The 21,707-nt window shown below is 46.8% G+C and overlaps 1 protein-coding gene across 1 annotated transcript; it reads right to left on the minus strand.

Moving 5' to 3' along the window:
• Nucleotides 1-5,808: 5,808 nt before the first annotated feature.
• Nucleotides 5,809-15,442, minus strand: LOC119389814 (inosine-uridine preferring nucleoside hydrolase-like). Its single transcript, XM_037657207.2, is given in 9 exon segments — nt 5,809-6,037; nt 6,978-7,094; nt 7,342-7,580; nt 8,237-8,257; nt 8,259-8,374; nt 10,481-10,778; nt 14,681-14,887; nt 15,187-15,238; nt 15,393-15,442. Coding segments are annotated over 8 exon segments (1,071 nt in total). The 5' UTR covers nt 15,428-15,442; the 3' UTR covers nt 5,809-6,037; nt 6,978-6,991.
• Between the last annotated feature and the right edge of the window lie 6,265 nt (nt 15,443-21,707).

Consider the following 21,707-nt stretch of genomic DNA (forward strand, 5'->3'; position numbering starts at 1 on the left):
ACACACACCTATGTATTACAATTCCCTTTTCGCACGTTGTTCCCAAAACGTTCCTGTTTGATATGTTGCGGACTGTAGCTGAGCTGGATGTGCCGAGGAGGTAAATCAATGAGTTTTGCAACGTGAACTGCCACAAGGCCTTCCAAGTGCTTTAAAACGGTCATGTTCTGGCAGAAGCGCGAAAGAAACGCCCGACTTTAATCAAGACTTCTTTAAGCCATAAATTGATGAATGAACTCTTCCGAGGTAGAGCTGTGTGCAATGCGTCCATTTTATTTTTTAGCAGCACTTCCCAATTTGAACCGCGTGTTCGCGTTATATGTTTCCCGGCTACTGTGTTGTTTCTTTTCGCAGTCCCATGAAAAACGTATTAGTGGGGTTCTGCTGTACCGAACTCCTGCATTGATGTAACACTTCATACAATGCAGTTCCATATTGCTAGAGCACTGTGTCATCATTACCCTGATCACTTATGACACGTGGTAGCTGGCTTTTAAAAATGAGCTTTATAATATACACCAACGTTATCTTCTGAACACACGTTGCTCATAGTTAAGTGGGAACACCGTAAAGTGGCAACCACAAGTGATATACAAGCAACATGGCAGGCTCCTGCTATATCAACATGAGAAGTGGCGGCGAATTTCCCTCTACCACAACAGAACCGTTCGCTTGTCACCATTGCTAAAAAATCGTGTGCATGTGGTTGTGACTGAGTTTGTTGTAAAAGCACAATGAAAAATTATATGCAGCACAGCATGCCTGCATATTTCTTAGTACCTTGACTTGTGGGAGAGCAAATCTTTGTTTAAAAAGTATTTGCCTACACAACCAAATTCTTTAAAAGGAGGAGGCTCAAATAAGTGTAGAAGACGCACAACTTGATACACTCAGCAATAAACACTATTATCAGATTCATTCTCTCAATTTCATTGCTAGGATTTCGTATTGCTCACTATATTGGGAGTTCTAGCGAGAATCAGATTAGAGGCATCCAATTGGTTTGACGTAATTGAATGATGGATATGTTACACTACATCCATTGCCTCTACTGCAATTCCCACCTGAAAATGAACTTCCCTGGAACTTGTCATTCTTGCATGCTTTTGAACATTTCAGCAGAAAAGAAAGGATACAAAAACTATGCTGGTCATGTGTAACTTCAGTGGCCCTTCACCATGGTTTAAGCGCTGCTAACAGGCAATCGCTGCAACAGCGCAGTCTGGAAAGCTTTGGTGTTGTGCTCTGTGAAAACAGTTGAGTGTCCTACGAGAGCCTGCATGCTTTTGTTTTTGTCTCGAAGGAGACAGTGCTGCAGCAAGTAGGTAAACATGCCTGCGATACACCTGTATCCAGCGGCATCACAAACAATGCGGGACATTTCATGTGAAAACGCAGAGTAGTTATCACCTCCGGAATTGTGCTCTGACAAAAGAAGTGAGCCTTGGTCACAAGAAGGAGCTTCATCAAAAGCACTGTTCAACACAACCAGAGGGATCCATTGAACTCCTCGCGCTAACGCTTTGAAACTTCTACTAAACTTCTTCAAGAAATTACTGTGGTAGAATGCCCCACTGAAAGGCCTTGTGCAACTCATGGTGCACATAACAATCATATGAGTGAGCAGCCTTTTTTCGCGGGTTGGTGGATTTGACTAATCAATGCACATTCACAGACGAAGGCATAGTACAAGAGTTGAGGAAAGGCACTTCGAAACATATTTCAGAATGCGTCACCAGCTCTGCAAAGACCGGACAGACTGAAGCTGGGAGGCTGGAGCACACGATGCGGAGCATGACGCGTTTTTGAAATGAAGCTGAAAATGATGCACCCACCTCTCCTCCCATCAGATTTTACAACCAAAGCCTGTTCTGTTTTATCCTATGTGGGTGTGTTATTTTTGTCTCTTTAGCACTCGTTTTCTGGATGTGACCGGGTAGTTTCACAGTTCTAGCTGTTTAATAAGAGACTGCAACAGCATATGACGAAAAAAATTACCTCTTTTGGTGAACAGTTTTGCGTGCTTGGCTCAACAATATTTTTTTTTATAAGTATACTGCACTCGCATAGACACACTAGCAACTCTTTTTGTAAAGCTCTTGCTAAGAAAGCAGACTTTTAGAACAGTTGATGAAGCCGCATGACTTCCCTAATTCGTACCGTTGTGAACAAATGCAAAACATGCTTCCCATTCAGAAAAATTAAATTCGGCAGCATGCTACACTCTCTGTAACAATATGCTAGAGGCATGTGTAACATGGCAACATGCAAAAAGTCAAATTGACAACCAATAAGCGAGTGTGCTCGCTGGCCATGTGTTCTTAGGGTAACACCGGTATTTCATTCAGCCCTCATACATAGACACACTGCAGGTCTTGGGTGTATTGCGCAGCAAAATTATTCAAAATTGACAAGCTTTGTCTAAAACAGTTCCAGTAACAAGTGCACATCTGTGAGCCCCATTATCACCAAATAAAAAGCATGGCTAAGTGCAGTTGTCAGTCGCATTTACAGACATCACTGTTTATTTCCACTTGAGACGCTTTGCCAACTGTAACATTCAAAATTGTAAACAATGTGACCCACTGCCAAACAAGTGTGGCTCATTGCAATGCGAATCCTACAAAAAATTGTGCTGTTTTCACCCGAAGTGAAAAAGCTGTGACAGCGGCAACTAGAACATCATGAGCAACATAATATTTTCTGCATCACCCAACGCAATCTCAGTTGCAGTAAACATTTGTAGCAATGCATAAACAATCTGTGTATCGTCATTCATACACACTCCAGCTCTGCCCTGCCTATCCAATACACACTCATCGCACATTACACCAGGCCTCCCCTGAAACAACGAACCAAAAACTGTGTTCAACTGCCCCACAGGAATGCTCCAACATCGACACTCAAAGCAACTGAATGACAGAGAACAAAAGGAGATCCGAATACATTAGTAGCATATTGTGTGCTGAACCAAGCTTTATATGCAGCTGGTCCAGTATAACATAAGGATTCCTTTTGCGTGGTTCTATTCTTTTGTTCTTAGATTGTGGTGACAATATAGGCAGAGTGCTGAACAGAATGTCGAGTAGGCGTAAAAAAAGAATAGCATTGGAATGGATTTGCAACATTATCCAGGTCCAGCTGACCTCTCACTGTACTACTCACACTAGTTGGACAGGTTTGGCATGCATGGTATTCTGGTCTACACATAAGCGTTTGAGGAATGCCTGTTTATTAAATGACTGTGTCGACATCCATTGCTGTAGCATGGCTTATTAATCAGATTGTGATTTTGGCATGTAAAGTCACACTGTCAGTTACTGCTATGGTGACTTGCAACAACCTAATTGCCGATCTTGCAGCTCCCAAAAGTTGGTCTGCTCTCCCTCTTTCTCTAGTGAAACCAGCTCGGTATCAAAACCAGACCAGTTTATAACCAGCAATACTTTCCTTGTGCAGTTAGCATATGATAAAAAAAAAAAAAGCCTTAGCTGTGTTCCTTGTACATAATACTGTTATTGTGATGACCTTACATTGCAGCTTCTGAGCATATGTTGGTGCAACTGTATTGAAATGCTATAGACTGCCTTTGCTTATTCGACATTCCCCCCCCCCCCCCATTTGCATAAGCTGAAAGGTTTTCAACACAATATTACCAACAACCCACATGTTTCTATTGGTTATTAGTGACACTGTATACATTGGGTAGTAAATTAATATACTAGCAATGCCACAATAGTCACTTCTAGTTGTCATGCTCATTTTATAACATTATCTAATCTTTCCTTCTTACGTGGAGTCATTGATTGATTAACGAACTCGCTGTCTATTGGAATTTCGCATAGTGAGGACTTCATTCACACTGAGTACAGCTGTTCAATGCACATGCATATCTTTAGAATTAATACAGGCACCGAAACAGTCTACACACCAGATCAAACATCAGTACTGCGACAATGAAAGGCGAGAAGGAAGTACATTGTAGTCACTGGGTATCAAGAAGCAGCTGCCCCCAGTGTGGAATTCTAGGATAGCAAAGCCCGCCACTCGCAACCTAGTGTAAGTGCAATGAGAACTGCGCAAAAAAACGACAAAGGAGAACAGCACAAGGACATGCGCTGCTGTTCTGTTCCCTCTTTGTCGAGTTGTTTTTTTTTTTTTGCAATTTCCCTCATAATGTGACTAGCCCAAGTTCAAGTAGTACTACATGCTGCTCGCACCAGCCGGCCGCATTTTATAACTGACAAGGTTTTATGCCCGATGCAAAGATAAAAAAGCTCTTACCCGTAGAAATATAGAATTTCCGCCGCGCCGAGCGCTGGGGCGAACAAGTAGCAGACGCGGGACACGAACCGCCCTTCGGCAGCTCCGCGCTTCCACGGGAGCGCTCCGCGGACCGCCGGCCGTCCGCGTGTTCCCTCTAAGAGTGGACACTGTAATTGAAGATCAAGGTATACTTTGTTTTGTACTCTTTGTATGACTATATCGTCTAGGATATCAGCAAAGAACCTTGCCAGCAATGTGACTTTCAAGTAGTACCATGTTTCCCCCTCTTACTGCGCCGTAGTTACGGCAGACGGGAGTTCCGCACAAAGAAGAGGTGGCGAGCGGTATACAGTCGACGTCCGATTTCTCGGACGCCCGAAATTCCGGACATGCCTGATTTCCCGGACTCATCTGTGGCACCGTCAAGTTCCCCGTAGAGTCAATGTATTAAAAAGTCCGAAATTCCGGACGCTTATAGCCTTCGCCATCCGATTTCCCGGACTTTTTACTGTTAACCGCCGACCCAAAGTCACCACCGACGCCGCCATTTTGGTTGTTTTCATTTTCATATCCTTGAACCCGCGCATCAGCAGCAACGCCGCACTCATGGCCGCACCGCGCCGCGGTTGCCATAACCTCGAAACCGCACGTGTCAATCCGTTGCCAGCCGTAGCTTAGCCAAGCCAAACCTCACTGTGTTCGTTCACGTGTTTTGTTGTCAGCTGTGCCAGCTCTGCGGTCGTGTCTGTGGTTGATCGTTTGCTGCTGCGCGCTACCTTCAGTGATCACGTTTCCCGACCTTCATCATCCACCGAATTCCTAGCTGTTTCGTGCTGCGCTTTTCGTCTAGCGGATTCGCCGTTTACAGCAATGGCACCGACTGCTCCTTCGTCTTTGTCCGCGCCTTCGAAGCGCACAAAGCCACCTCGTAGGCTCACGATGACGAACTGCCATCCGCGGACGTTGCCTTCGACGATCTGCGCGCTGGCGGCGTGTTGATTCCAGCCGAGATAACCCTTGAGGGCTTCGCCGACGCTGACAAAGACCTCGAGCTATGTGCGGAGTTGACCGATGACGAAATCATTCATTAAGTTACGGAGGATTCCGATGCCGACACCGAGAACGAAGAGCCAGCTCCTACACAGCCAACGAACACGGAGTTGATGCGAGCACTGATGACACTGTCATTGGTGTACAGCGGCAACATGACGTTGACTGAAATTGAGGCAGATATAATCGCGGGCAAGTGGACCGTGCAAAAGAAAATAAGCGACTTCTTTGCGCCCAAGTGCTGACCTATGAGGTAGGGCCGGCCACGTCATTTTTTTTTTTTATAAACGGCTCTTTTCAGAGCCACCTAAACAATGCATTGGCTGAATTGCTATGGGAATCTTGTACTCCGGCTGTGACCCTCTCCGTCAGCGAAAAATACCTACCAAAAATGTGCGTTTTCACGTGCATTCGTTTTTCCGGACTGCCCGATTTTCCGGACGTTTTCGCGGTCCCTTGAGGGTCCGGGAAATCGGACGTCGACTGTAGCGCAGAAGAGAAATAAAGAGATTGTGACATTCTTAAAAGCGAAAGTACAATGGCGTTAGCGCTAACAATGGCAATTTTCTGTATGAAGAGGCAACAACACAAATTGCAGCATGTTGTGGCAAGTGACGGCGGCTGAAACACTTGCGGAGTGATCCGTTCAGAGCACACGTTGAGTTGGCTGTTTGTAATCTTGCAAGTTCATTTCGGTGGACCTTGTTGTACAGTGGCAGTGCTAAGGGGGGGAAAAAAAGAAATTTGTGGTGATAGCAACTTCTTCATCAGGACAGCAGAAGTATGAAAGCAATGTATAGTCGTGAGCAATACTACAAGATGGAACACTGAAATGCACCTTTTAAAGTTCATGGCAGCTAGATGCAGCTGGCAAGCGCAAAAGTGTTCATGACACTAAATGCTCAAGCGGAGAGGTATCTGGCAATTCAATATGTCGCATTTATATAAGTACATTACAAGTAATGATTGAATAAGCGTGAATTCTATGGCCCGTGCGCTTAGATTTAAGTGCACGTTCAAGAAACCCAAGCGGTCAAAATTTCCGGAGCCCTCCACTATGGCATCCCTCTTTATAATATCGTGGTTTTGGGACGTTAAACCCCAGCAATTATTATTATGAATTCGGTGTTCCAGCTGATATTGCTCACGATAGCACATACCTCGCAGCTTTTAAACATCCATTCAATAGTTACAGGGTCTGCACATTACCAGATGTGATAAACGTTTGTTTTTTAAGCACCCTTACGCAGATAGATTCCAGATACCATAACAGGAAATTGTACTCGTGTTAACACAGCAACAAAAAGTTCAGTCTTTGTGACATGTCATTTATGAAAAGTGACGCGACTTTGCACAATGTTCACTGCAACAGATATATAACACATTTGTTAAAATTTTAACTTTTCAATATGCGCGTGAAAAAGAGGACCACCGAGACGCTGATAACTGTCACCACAGCGGAACCTCGATAAAACTAGCACACATTTAAGAATGATCGCATATAATGAAGTAAATGAAAAAATGTCTCACCACTACGACAGTGTCGCTTCACTGACATTCGTTACTCAATTATTTTCACATCAGGTGCGGTTTCATCATGGTGATGTTCAACTGTATTTTGACCTAAAGTTGAGCTTCTACCAGAGGTGTGACAAACTCACCGACAGTGTTTCTTTCAGTTCAGCATTTGAGCGTACAACTTCTTGAGGCCGTCTATGTTGAAGCGGAGCAAGAATTCCACGTGAGGAGGCTTTCCGTGGTGCCACTTAATGCTGGGCCTGTAAGTGTTGGGAGAAATTTCAAGGAAAGCATGAGCCAAGTCTTTCCCAAGCAAGAAACCTCTCCGGGGAAAAGCACCATGATAATTAAGCTTGATGTGCAACCACAAGTACTACTACTACTACTACTACTACTACTACTACTACTACTACTACTACTACTACTACTACTACTACTACTACTACCAGCACACTTTGCGGCAACATTTGCACAGCCGCACTTTCTGCGAAGTCTGCTTGCTCTCACCTTCGGTCGACAACAAGCATTCCACGTGTTGTGGTGCCGTGAAGCTCCACCCAAGCGGGGTGACGTTCGCATCGGGTCACGAGTGAAGGTTCGAGCACCGACGCCATAGCGATGAGGTCGCACGACATGAACCCTTCCCGCTGAAGCACCTCCCGTTGCCGCTGAGCCGGGTGCTCGGTTATGGCACGCACCAGCTGTGCCGTCAACGATGGTCCGCCCACCCAGTTTTCGAACCAGTCCTAGAGACACGCACACAAGGTTACAGTTGGCAGACATGCAGCTTCCACAAGTTGCAAAGAAGGGCTGGTGCTTAACTCAAATGTCTAACGTGATGCACTGCCAATGCTAGATCTGTAACTTTCTGAACAATGAACTCCTGATTTCCATATGTTACATCTGAGAAAATTACGCTAGACACGCAGCATCATACAGCTACCTGTTTTACTATAACATCAGCAACATGTTACAATCCAATAATAGTACTACACATGTCCTGCTACTGTACTGTAGAATACTGACTACTTCTCCATTCTCCTAAAAACCAATGCATACTTTCATTTTTTTCCCCCCTCCTTTCTAACACATTTTTTCTTAGCTCTACTGATAAATATTTGTTCACCTGTGAAAGCCAACCCTCACTATAGAAGCTGATACTATAGGGAGTACACACCTTCGGGAATGTTTTTTTAGACGATATGGATGTTGAGACAACATCCTGAAGAATTTATGAGTTTTTGTGCCACTCAGACGGCATACTTTACTGCACTTCCACACCAGCTTTGCCAATAACATGCTCAATATCGGCCAGTAGCTGCTCTTGCAAGCAGTTCCATATAGGTATTTGTGAATACGAGGCTTAGTAACAAAATGCAAAATGTGCACAATCTCTTCTCACCCAGTCCAATATGTGGTCCTTGGCAAGGTTCGTAGGTCACGATCCTCGTATTGCATTCGGCCTCACTGAGAACAACGCTAGCAGCCTCGGGGTCACAGGTGAAGTTGAACTCTCCGGTGGCCGTCTCATTTCCTCTACCTGCGCAAGAACAACAAGTGTTATGACTTGCGCTGTCTTTTCTTGAAAAGCGTGACCAATATGGTTCTATGCCAGCACATGTGAAAGATTTGGAAATCTAAGCGTGTCTTAAGACAGCTCAGCACTGCACATGCTTAGAGTACTTGGCTCAGTTATAGCAAGTGCTAAAACTAATAAATTGCTTGCACTGTGGACAAGCAATTACAGTAGAACCCCGCTGTTACGTTCCTCACTGCTGCGTTTTCCCGGCTGTTACGTCGTTTTCCGCCGGTCCCGGCATAGCTCCCATAGGATACAATGTATTGGGAACCCCGCTGTTACGTCATAACTGTCGGACCGTTCCCGTATGATACGTCGCGAAGTGCGCCCGGAGCCGACCGAGTGACTACCAAAGAGAGCGGCCATGGTGCATTTTCACGCAGCTTGGCCTCGTTTGACCGTAATATTAGCCGCATGAGAGGGGCAAGCAACAGAATCTTTCAATTGATGCAAACAAAAGCATGGCCTTCGAGATTCAAATTGCAAAGATGGCATCTATGACGTAACTGCTCGCGAAAGCAAGGCCTTCGAGATTGGCATTTACTATTGGCAAAAGCATAGCCTCTGAGATTTGCATTGCAGAAACATGGCGTGTATGACGTAATTGCTTGCGAAAGCAAGGCCTTCGAGATTGGCATTCACTTCTGCCATCGCGTTGGCGTAGACTCATCATCATCGTTATTTGTCGGAGAACGGGAGGAGTTCGAGCTGGTTGGAGCTCGCATGGTCGTGCGTGCGGTTCGCGGTCGGACTCACCGCGCCGGTCGTGATTGCGTGTGCTTAGTTCTTTCATGCCTACAGCTGTTGGTGTTAAAAAAATCACATACGTTGATTACATTTCTGTGGATGAGGCCGTCCTAAGCTCCGCGTTTCTATCCATCGACTAGATCGCGGCTGAGCGCGCCAATTTTCGAGCTGCTCGTAAGAATTGAAATAAAATTCTGTACCACTAAATATTTTGCCGTTTTTCCTGTTTTTCGGCTCTTACGTTTCCCGTCTCTTACGTTTATTTCCTACGGTCCCTTCAAAAACGTATCAGCGGGGTTCTACTGTATATGAACTCCCTTGAGGGTTCACTTCAACCAGAGGCTCAGAAGGAGAGACGAAAGCCAACTCTACTCAAATGTTCCCACTGACGTTATTTTCCTCATCATTTTTCAACTATATAGCCTTCAAATTAAATTCTGGGTTTTACATGCCAGAATATAATTATGATTGTCGCAGTTGTGGGGGACTCCACATTAATGTTGATTACATGGGGTTCTATAAAAGCCACCTAAATGTAAGCACAGAAGTGTCTTTGCATATTGCCCCCATCAAAATGCGAACACACGTCCTCGAGCTAAGCAGCGTGGCACTTTCGCAGCTAAGCTATCGCGGTGGGTAGCTGATAATGTAGATTAGGGCAATGGACAGACAACACACAAGAAAAAAAAGAGTACATTGTGTTCTTATCGCTCTAATCTTCCTTATCAGCGATGTGAAACTGCCTAGCCCAACAATCTGTTCTGCCACAAGGTAGAAAGGTGGACGAGTTGGAAACACTTAAAAAACCAGCACGAAAACAGGAGAGACACACAGAAAAAGAAGGACGCAGGACGAGCGCCGTCTAACAACTGAAATATATTGAACAAAGCTGAACACACGAAAAACCAACACAATGCATGCGCAGGATTCTAGGTCTCGGGAAAAATTTGCTAAGCATGTGTACCTCGCAACCTCACATCTTTCAGCTCACGGCAGATCATAGGCGGTCCAATCCTTCTTTTCATAACACTGACATTATCTTGAAGCACAAACATAAAGGGGCTTGGGTACTTGCGGAAGCCTTCTTCATCGAAATTATGCGTGATGACTGTAGTATATCCAAACCTTCCGTTGCATTACTAGATTGTGAGGTACACACGCTTGGCAAATTTTTTTACGTGACCTAGAATCCTGTGCACGCATGGTGTTGCTTTTTCATGCGTTCAACTTCGTTCATTAAATTTCAACTGTTTGACAGCGCTTGTCCTGTGTCCTTTTTCTGTGTGTCTCCATCGTTTTCACATATGCTGTTCTGCTAACCTTCGAACGTCCCACCCATTATGACCAGCTCCTTAAGATTGCTGAGGAACGTGGGGTCGAGCCGCTGTGCAAGAGCCACGTTGGTGAGGGGACCTATGGCCACGAGTGTCAAGGCACCAGGGTGCTTTTGCACCATGTCGACCATGGCAACCGAGGCATGCTCCTTGGGGGGCTCCATGTCATCGGTGGGGAGGGGCCACTTTTCTGAGGCACCACCGAGGCCGTCTTGTCCGTGGAACACAGTACAGTGCATGGTCTTCTGAACCAGCGGCCGGTTGCAGCCTTGGTACACCGGTATCTGGAATGGAGACAAGTGGCAAAAATGTTCGTTTATTGTAGGTGGCGCGCACAGATGTAATTAAGGTCGCCATATTTTTGTACAGCTAGAATGGCAAAATGCTGCACGTTAGGTCCTTTTTATTCGCTTGCACAACGCAAACTAATATTGTGCCACATCAGAAGCTACTCATTGTCACAAACGAGCGCTTAATTGGTGCGTGTCACCGATTTAAAACGACACGAAATCCCGGCGCCAGCGGTTAGCCGGAACGGAGCGCGTGCAACGAAAAAAAGACAAGTATCAATAGACACTGCACGTGTGCCAGCGCGCCTCCTTCCCCTCTCGAAACGGCCGCCGACAACCAGCAGTCTCAGATCAAACTCCTGGCAAAGTCTGGAAACATCAAGACAGAAAGCATGATGCCAGCGCGAGTGGAACCTGCGAGAAGAATCACGCCCTTTCCCTAGCTTTGGCTGTGCTGCACGCCGAAGAAGACACTTGAAGCTTCTAGAACCCAGGAGCGAGGAGATATAAGCGTGCAGTGACGGAGAGGCAATAGTCGGTCCAGAGGTGATGATGTTGGGTATGGTTCCGTCGGCCAAAGAAGTCGTGTCTTATGATGTTGTGCGGGCAGTCGATCGTCGATCTGGAAGAATCAATGATGATGCAGTGTGAGCAGTGAAAAGTTACGTGAGTGAAGGGAATAACGACGATCAGCACTGGAGTTTGCGTGAGTTTCCTGGAAGAGAAGCATTCAAGTTCCATTCCAAGAACTGAGGACTGGACACATTTGATGAATATTCAAGGCTTTAAGTGTTCTTGAATAGGTTGTAATGCATGTGATTGCATTTGTAGCATGTGATCTGTTAGTTTTGTTCCCATTGTTTTAGGCACCATCTAAGTTATATTGTGAGCAGTGGCGTACCAACTTCTTCGCGAGTGGGAGGGGCTAGTGTAGCTCACCCGGTCAGTCGTACACACACACACACACACACACATATATATAATAGAGAGAGAGAGAACTACATTTGCTCTCAATTTGACGTGATTTTTTTATATACAGAGTTATAAACACTTTTCCAAACTGCTGTCTGAAATTAAGGAAGACGCTGCACAAACAGATTGTGCAGGCTGGGCCGCAACTCAGCTGTGCTTAATAACATTATGGAAAAAGTACCGTCAATATTAAAAAGTACAGCCACATTTAACCTGTTTTTCATCTGAACATTCCATTTGCAAATTTGGCAGCCTCAGTTTGGCGCTGTAAATACATTGAGTATGAAGAACCTGCTATGACTCATTAAACGAAGCATGTGGCTGACAATTAAGGTAGTTCGCAGGAGTCTTCAGAATAAGCCAAGTGCCAATTTTTTCACTGTAAGAGTCTTTCCGAAGAAGACCAAGTTCTGTCGCTTAATATTCGTGGAAACTACATTCAGCTGATTGTCTATACAAGCTTATGAATGACTACAAATTTACATACTAGGCGTCGTTCCTTGCCCCCTTACTTTTCACAGCTTGGGCGGGGCGGCGTGAAAAGAGGGGAAGTGGCCCTTTACTCCTCCTCTTGGGCCCCTCCGACTAAGTACGCCTACGTAAACTGTGTAAGCTCAAATTTTCTTTGAAAAGATGTGGGTGATTATAACGTTAAACTACCCCGCAGTGTTTCTTTCCTTATAGGTCGTTGGCCGTTTATGATCGGTCGAAATTTTCTGGGTCATACTCACAGCACCTGCTCGTACGACGATGCAACAAATGACGTGTAAGTGATCCGTCGCGCAATGACCACTTATGCACGACTACGTAAACAATTTTTTTTTCTGTGCAGCATATTGTTGAACATTGGTTGTTCGCTATTCGTCAAAAATTTTCGGTGTGTCATAAAATCGCCTCCTTGTAACGCGATGTCACAAGTCCGCGAAAACTCGCAGCGTTAAAATGAAGTGTGCACAATAAGCAGCGCATTAGTATGCTGAACAATAACAACGTTTTTGGAATAGCCGGACAGTGTGTCATTTGGAACGTAATTCAAGAAGGCTGCCCTCAAATCACATTGGCAGCGGCTACCTATAGCAGCGGACGAGATGGACGCATATGCGTATAATAGATACTTTCAGTTGTAGTGAAGCGATGTTGAGCTGTTTGTGCGCGTATACTACTCTCTGTGAACTCATTCTTGCTGAGAAAAAGGGAAAGAGAGAAATGAGCATTAGGAACAGACTGCCCGCCTTTGCAGGTGGGCAGTCTTCTTAGTCCAGAAAGCCATGGATGCTGATCATCTCCCTGGTTAGGTAGATCAAGTTACGAAGTAAACTTGAAAGCTGGGCTTCCAAATGTGCTCATGTCAACTACCTTATTTATCGCCTTGCTACGAGCCGCCGCGATCGCTGTAGGCTGCCACATGATAAGCAAGATGAAGCAGTTTAATCGGAGACTAAAGCGGGAACCTTTTTTAGATCTCCTGGATCAGCACAACTAAAACACTCGACACTTCTAAGCACTCATCAACTCAGGGCAGCTTGGATATGGAGCAGCGGCGATGCTATTCGTTTTCAAAGAAAGAAACTAAACTTCCTGAAACAGGAAAAGTGCTTGATCGAACCACAAAACGTTTACTGGTTCCCGCCCGTATTTGTGCCGCTGATTACATAAATCTCAGGCCAGGCAGAAAAAAAGAAAATGATGACGGACTGCTCTAATGTTATAGAGCCCCTGCTGAGCTGTAGCTTCCTCTGCAATGCTGAAGCGCAAAGTGCGAAAGCGTCGCATAGGCAGCCCGCACCGCAGAGAGCCATACAGTGCGTGGCCATGAGACACGGAAGACAGTCTTCACAGCAGAATCGTAGGACAAGTTTTATTATATAATTACGTGATTGTTGCGTTCAAGCAAAACTTTGCCTCACTTGTTAATTTCTCACTCTACAGCTGACAATAACCACTGTCAAAAGTGGGGGGGCTGCACCCCCTAACTTTTATCAGTGGGGGCTAGCGCCCCTTCAGCCCCCTTGGTAGATACGCCTATGATTGTGAGTTGTAATTGATACCAGCCGAGTGTACATGCTTGTGTGATGCTTAAACTGCCTTAAATGAGAATATATTTTTTTGTGTTATCAACTCTTGGCTCTGACTCGGTCTTTCGACCACAACCTGAATGGGCCTACTTTAAATTGTCCGCGGTTTCGTGGTGCGTTTCGGGAGGCCGATACATCCGCCCTTGGAATCTGCCCGGCGATTGCCTTGCCATTAACGGGGTGAGTGACACTCATTCAATCAGTGTACGAAAGAAGGAGAATTTTTCGAAGGGCTCGTTTCTTTGTTGGATACAACCAAATGAATCCAACAAACAATTAGGCCAGGGAAAGCACACTACAGTTGAAAGCAATTGGTGCCTTTCAACTGTAGTGTAGTAATAATGACGTCAGGGAGGTTATAAAATGAAACTAGACTGCAATCGTGAGGCTGAAACACACACCACATGTCCTCACAATGCCTTCTGCAGGTTACTAAACGCACATTATGAATTCGGGGATCTTGCTCGATAAGTCACAAGTCCCTGCATTTTCCGTTTTTTTTTTTTTTTTGTATACAAGGGAACAGGTACTACAAAACATTCGTAGAACAAGCATTTCATTTTGAAACAATCAGTAGTTTTTTTTTTTTTTTTTCTACTTGACCTTAATGCACTTGCGCTGTGCTAACAGCTGCCGTAGCCTTTTACATACAATGAAATCTGATTTCGATTGGCTTCCGCTCTCCTCACAGGTTATTACGACAAGCGCCACTCTCATTATTATTTTCTTCTTATGATCTTCATTTCGCAATACGTTCGATGGACCGAACTAAACGCTTTGTCGGCTTTGTGGAGAGCCTCAAACACGGAAGTAACGAACAATCTAGCAAGTGGCGGAAGGTTAACGAACCTGTAGTTTCTTGCAGTGGTTGAGGATCCGAAGGACGTTTGTGTAAACCCTGGAGAGTTCCACGTTGCCGGCCACGCAAGTGATCGCCAGGACCTTGCACTTGGCAGGATTGGCGAGTGCCAAGAGGATGGCCAGAGCGTCGTCCACACCCACATCGGTGTCGATTATTAATGTTCTCTCCGACATGTCGCCTTTTTCCTCGACAGCCTACAGGGAAGATCACAATTAACACTTCCTCTCACAGGATCCGCAAGTGGACACTGCGCACCGATCGTGGCTATTTAAAACGCTTTAGGTTCAAGGTACCTAGTTTGTTTACATCGCGCCACATCACACGGTCGAAACTACGTAGTTTAAGCATTATCAACGAGGAAAAAACACTCCCTTCAAGACGTGGAGTACAGAAGGCACGCACTTCGATCGAGATGTCTGCCTTAAAATAAAGTGCGCTGAGTTTCACACGGGAATATCACGAAGAAGTTAGAAAATCACGATCGTTCACTTACGTCCGAGATTGGATCCTCGCCTTCGCAGCACCGCAACGGCTCGACGTCGTAGCTAAGGGAACAGGCAACAAGTGTGTTTAGCCGGCAACCTAGATTTCAGACGCGCGCTCAAAGCCGCGAGTAAAAACCGGTAGGTCGTTATAGATGGCACTGCGGTCCGCGACAGCAGCACAGCAGCTGTTCAATATCCGATTGCGCAAGCTTACCAACACAAATTTCGCTTGGCTGCCTCAAGCGCCATGTTCGTTGACAAAGCGCACGTTGTTGATAACGATGGGTGCGCCGGATGAGGGCGAGTTCTCGTTTTAGTTTTTCGGACTGCCCAGCTTCTTCGGTCAGGCGTTCACAACAGCGCAGCTTGAACAAAGGTAACGGCGCAGGCGAAATTTGCCGAAACGGAAAGCAACCTCGGGGACGAAAGGCACCCATTTCGCGTCGGTTCACGTTTAATGTGCTTTCATGCCGTTTTCCCGCCGCTATTCGAAGCCCTGTCAGCCCCAGTCATCCCGGCGTGTTTGCGTAACAGGCAAGCTTTTCCTTTGCTCCATCCTTTCATACCGTCGCAGCACAGCTGTGAACGTTCTGGGTGGTAACGGTATTCGCGCTCAGAACTGGTGAAACGTGGATTCTGATCAGGATAACGCGCACTGTACGTGCTGCAGGTTGGGCATCGATGTCCCTTCTTGGAGCGAATGCTCGTTTGATACGAAAACATTCTCAACACTAAACATTGCAAGGAGTGCTTCGAGTTACACTCCAATTTTATTAGAACGGATGAAAATGACTGCAGCAGGGTGACGTGGGTACCAGTGGCGTAGCCAGAAAATTATTTCGTGCGTGCGTTTGTATGTATGCGTGTAATATATACAGATGCCAAATTGAAAAATTGGAGCCGGGGGGACTTGAACATCCCCCCCCCCCCCCTTCTGCGCCAGTGGTGGGTACATACGTCAATCACAACAGCTTCATGTGTGCATGTTACTGATTGATACGGCACATGAAACAAATACAAAATGAAGAACCAGCTTTAATTTTTTAACTGTCTTTAATTTTAACTGTCTTGATACGGTACGTAGCCCGTTATACATCCCACGAAACACGAAACCTCTATAAAACGTTTTATAGAGGTTTATAGAGGTTTTAAACGTTTTAAAGAGGTTTTAAAGAGGTTTTGTGTTTCATGGGATGTGGCACGGGCTGGGGTACTTTTTTTTCGTTTTCCGCCCCAACATACCTAATGTCTTGAAACGTCACGTTTTGCCTGGCAAGCATGTGCCGCGATATGCCATAGTTCAGAACTGCAACATGCACTTCGTCATTGAGCGCCATTGTGTGACGCAGGGGTTTATACCTCCCCCCTCCCCCCTTTACACACACACGCACCCCTTGCAGTGCCGTTCCATCATTTTTGTATGTTCGTGCGTGGGTTTGTATGTGTGCTTGTATACACACATGCAAAATTGAAACATTTTGGGGGATGGGGGGATCGAATCCTCCCCCCCCCCCTCCCTGGCTACGCCATTGTCCCCATATGAAAAGACCGAAAGAAATAGCGGGAAATTTCTCCTGGGTGAAGTGTCGCAGTATGCGAAACACCTAATGGAACAAGGCAGAGTCGTAGTAGAACACTATTGCGTTGTTATGAGAGCGGATAGCTATAGCAGCAGCCAACATTAGTCGGCGCTCGCACTATGCGAGTAAACGTGGTGGGCCTTGCACATAACTGTAGACATCTAAAAAATGTAGACATCTAAATGTTATAGGGTATAGTTCGTCTTGATTATATTGTTATTTGATATAGTTTCTCTGTCCTATGATAGTTTCCACATCCCTGGATGCTTTTTTTGCTCTGAATTTTTTTTATCATGACCCAACAACTGTTTATAAGACTAGTTTTTTTTTTTTTTCGCATATTACTGCGTAATGAAAACAGTTTTACCGGTTCCAGAGAAGACCAACGGAAAGGACGTTCTTAAGAGGAGTATGACAACGTCGACAGGAAGAGCAATTAAGCATTCCCGCCCGCGTCGTAAATATTATATATCTGCGTCTTGACGCGTTCACACTAGTAGCACAGCCGCTGGCAGTAGTGCGCAAAATAAATTGAAAGCCCGTCTTCAGCGACGTACATATATGCTTAATAATCCAGTGTTATTACATACATGCCGCTAAAGCGCTACTCTTCCAATATGAGTATCAATTTAAAAATGTCTACTGCGAGTGAACGTTCCTAAATGCAGCGTGTGCGAGTACAATTCCAGTCGATGCGTTTCGTTGCGTGTGTTGGAGCATGCATATATGCACCTGCGGGTTAGGCGATATGATATTTACATTTGCGGGCAACATATTCCGATGCACGTGTTTTAATATCGATATGTCTGCTTGCACAGCTACAAGGTACACCTTGAGCTTGTCGCTTTGTGTATATATATAATCCCATTCATTCAATCTTTTCGTCGCATCGTCCGTTTTAGTGCATGCAGGTCTTCCCCCATATCTTCCACCAGAAATGTTTTCTTCTTGTTTTCTTCTTCCACGTGAGCTAAATAACGTATAAAACGTACAAGGAAATTTGCCAGCACGTACAAAAGCCGACTCAATGTCGTTCAAAGGTGGAGCGTGCAAATGGCTCCCGTGATCTTCGACACCGTGGTGTTGCACCGAAACGAGCGGTAGAAGTCTTCGAACGCCGACATAAAGACGTCCACGTCGATGCCGAAGGTCGGGTACCGGCTGTGAGGCGAGCGACACAGCACGTAATGCACGAAGGTCATGTAAAAGAGTTGGCCTCGGGTCGCGTTCCACGTGCCGGCCGTGTCCACGAGGGCGTCCCAGTCGGGTCCCTTGCTCGCCTCCAGACTGGTCTCGACGCTCAGCCAGAGGAGTTCGGAGGGCCACTCGATCAACGACCGACTGTTCTTCTCGATGCAGTCGCGGTAGCCTTTCAGGGTCGCGTTGCTCTCGACGCTCCAGCTGGTCTCGAAGACGTATTCCCACAGGGCGTCTGCAAGGTACACGCCCATCGTCGGCATCAAGACCACGGGGTCGCTGACCTGGCCTAGAGAGATGACGGTGTAGACGGACGTGGGCACGATCACCCTGCCTCCTTCGACGGTCACGTGGTTCTTGTGAAACCCGTCAAGGTACTCCTGCGAGATGCCCAGGCTAAACGTCTGGTGTAGCCAGGCCCTGATCAAGTAGGCGCGAGTGACCAGTTCGGCGTGCGCGTACTCGGGCGTCATCGTGGGGACGGCCAGGTCTCCGGGAACGACGTCGGGCGGCAACAACAGCGTCATCTCCTTGAGTGTCCCTTGCAGCTCCTTGAAGTCGTCCTTCGTCATCCCGCCGCGCGCCTTGGCGAGCACGGCGCGCGCCGTCAAGTCGTACGCTGTTTGGATGGCGGCGTTCTGGGAGCGAGTCGGCGAGTTGCCTATTCGATCTAAGATCAAGAGCGGCCGCAGCTCCCTAGCGCGCTGGCGGCAAGTCCTTGACCTTGCATCCGTGCCGTTCGCTTCTATAAACACGTCCAGCGCGAGATTTGCGGACGCGCTAACCAGAGCCGACACCAGAGTGCGCGGCCTGTTTCCCGGCTTCAAAGTGTCCGCAAACGTTTCTTTCGTCACCTGCAGGAAAACGGATGAGTTGTCGAGGTCTCTTACGTGGAACTTGCGCAAGATCTCTCCCCACTCGGCAGCGGTGACGTCGGGAGTGAGGTATGTCAAGGACTTCACGTATAGCTCGGTCGCCTCCAACTTCCCTTTTTCTACGTCTCCGAGGAAATCGTTCACTTCTTGCAGGCTTATCTTCGACGACAGATATTCGTTGACGACTTTGAGCGCGTCGGCCTTTATCGTCTCGACAAAAGCCTGAGAGTGGCCCGATGCCTGCGGGGCGGCGTTGGGCGACATTGCTACTGAGACGTTGAAGTACGGCCTGGAAGCCATGCTTCCTCCGATCTTGAATTCGAATACGGAAGGCAGTCCGTACTGGAGCGACAGATCGACGATCACGGCTACCAGAGTTGGAGACGTTAGAGAAGCGTTGGTCGGGGTTGCGGTGACGTTGAGTAGCGCTCTCGCCGACGACGTTCCCGGCGAGGCGTTGCCGGCGGAGATGACGCATGCGCGGTAGTAGGCCGCGACCGCCCTACCGGCTTCGGTGATCGGTACGCCGTCTACGGGATCGGTGTCGGCGCTGGGCGTTTCGCTGTCGTAGAAGGGTCCCGTACGTGGGCTCCCCACGCGGTAGTCGTCCTCCCGCGCTCCGGCCACGTAGGCGTAGCAGGTGTGGCCGAAGATGCTGCGGCACGGATCGATACTCAGGTTGGCACCGCCGAAGACGCGGTTCACCACGTCCGGGCAGCAGAAGGGCTCGGTCTTGAGGCGCTGCCGCGGCGACTCGTCGAACAGTAGGAGCAGCACGATGATAAGCGTCATGGTCGCGAAGACGACGGCCGCGCCGTAGCCGAGAGACCTCGGACTGGGTTGCGGGTGGGGCGGGCTGTGAGACCGTTCCACTACGGCCGATTCCTCGACCATACTTGCCTCGGTCGTCGAGGGTTGGTATAGAAAGTTTTGTAGGCAGAGCAACGACTGCCGCTGTGGTGGGCTGGCGTCGACCGGTTTCTTCTTTCTTGTTCTTGTTCTCCTGTTAACTGTGGCTGACCCTCATTGTGGGGGATTGACCAACAATTGAGTGGATGAATACATTGTAGAACAGTTAAGAATAAAGTAATTCATAGAGTATAGAAAATTTACGAAATTTCTCCCTGCTCACTAGAAGCATACGTTCTTCTTTCCTTTTTGCACCGGTGGCAAATATTCTAAGTAGGAAATTCACCCATATGGTGGAACTCGACAACTGGAAAAATTGTTTAAAGACTAGGGTGGATCGTTTTGACTTGTGGCTACAGTATCTGGCACATACCCTAGACGTGGATTGACCACACTGGAGGAGGCGAAAGTGCAGGAGTCATGTGGTGTATTAAAACTCGCTTCTTCGTCGAGTCTACAAGCCTCCAGGACATTCTTGTAAGTAAATCACTGCAGAGTTTTCTGACAATATAATATATAATATCATTATAATATATAAAGTCCGCTCATATTTAACTTGTTCCACAAGTCGATATGATTTTGATGATGGGAGGATCTTATTGCCGATGACCCTGTCCAGATGTATAATCTAGTTCCGTACGTGTTATGATGGGACCTGAAAATGGCGTGATGTTGCCGCTACAGGGTGGGCACACTCCTCTTTCAGATTACAAGCAATCTTCTTTTAAGACGAGAGCCTTAGGTGCCTCATCAAGCGAGAAAATTGACCATCGGCGTACGCATCGGCGGCGTCAACACTTGAGAGCAGAGTAATTTATAGAGTAGGAGCTTTACGAAATTATAGAGGAAGTTTTGGTGCACTCTATGGATGCTTCTCGGCACTTCCTTTCTGGTCTTCTCCTACTAGAACCAACGTCTTATGGCAAATACATGTATACTCGTAGAAATGCGCACGAGGACAGTAACAAGCCCGAATGTGCACTATTAATCCCGTAATCGACCACTGTCATAGACTCGAGCGAGGCGAGATTCTCGAAGCAGCCCCTGTGTACCCCAGAGCAGCACGACCTTCCTTCCCCCCTCTCCTCCTTCATCCACGCTCTCTGCATCTCTCTCACTAGTACGGTCTTGAGCTTACGCGCGCACTCGTGAGCTCGCTTAGTTGCCAGCTCGCTCACGTACGACCCCATTTCCCTCTATTTCTACGGACTTTTTTACGGTCAGATTCAGTACCGCCATATTGGGCTGTTAACCTTGCCGTTTTGTATCTTTAACAACCAAACGAACAGCGCTACGGTGGGCGTATACGCATGAAAACGATACGGCTGGTGCATTCGATGTTTCATGACCATATCAATTCACGTCGCGATATACAACGATAAGAAAACATTTGCTTAACAGCCAAAAGTGGCGGCGCCCATATGCCTTACGTAAAATAGTCTATAGGCTCAGTTGGCGGGTCCTCACTCACTCACCCAACTCACTCACTCACTCTCTCTCATTCACTCACTCGCTTTCTCTCACACATTCATTCACTCTCTCTGCCTCATTTACTCACTCGCTTTCTCACACATTCATTCACACTCACTCACTCATCGCTCACTCACTCTCACTCATTCACTAACCTTTATTCACTGTCTCTCTTTCTCACTCTCTCTCTCATTCATTAACCCTCATTCACTCACTCGCTTTCTCTCACGCATTCATTCACTCTCACTCACTCATCGCTCACTCACGCTCACTCATTCACTATCTCTCTCACTCACTCTCTCTCATTCATTCACCTGCTTCCTCTCCCACATTCATTCACTCTCACTCACTCATCGTTCGCTCACTCACTCTCACTCATTCACTAACCCTCATTTACTCTCTCTCTAACGTTCATTCATTTACTCACTCACTCTCAATCACTCATCGCTCGCTCACTGACTCACTCGCTCTCACTCATTCTCTCTCTCAGTCATTCAT

Source organism: Rhipicephalus sanguineus, chromosome 4, assembly GCF_013339695.2.
Source record: "Rhipicephalus sanguineus isolate Rsan-2018 chromosome 4, BIME_Rsan_1.4, whole genome shotgun sequence".
NCBI lineage: Eukaryota > Metazoa > Arthropoda > Arachnida > Ixodida > Ixodidae > Rhipicephalus > Rhipicephalus sanguineus.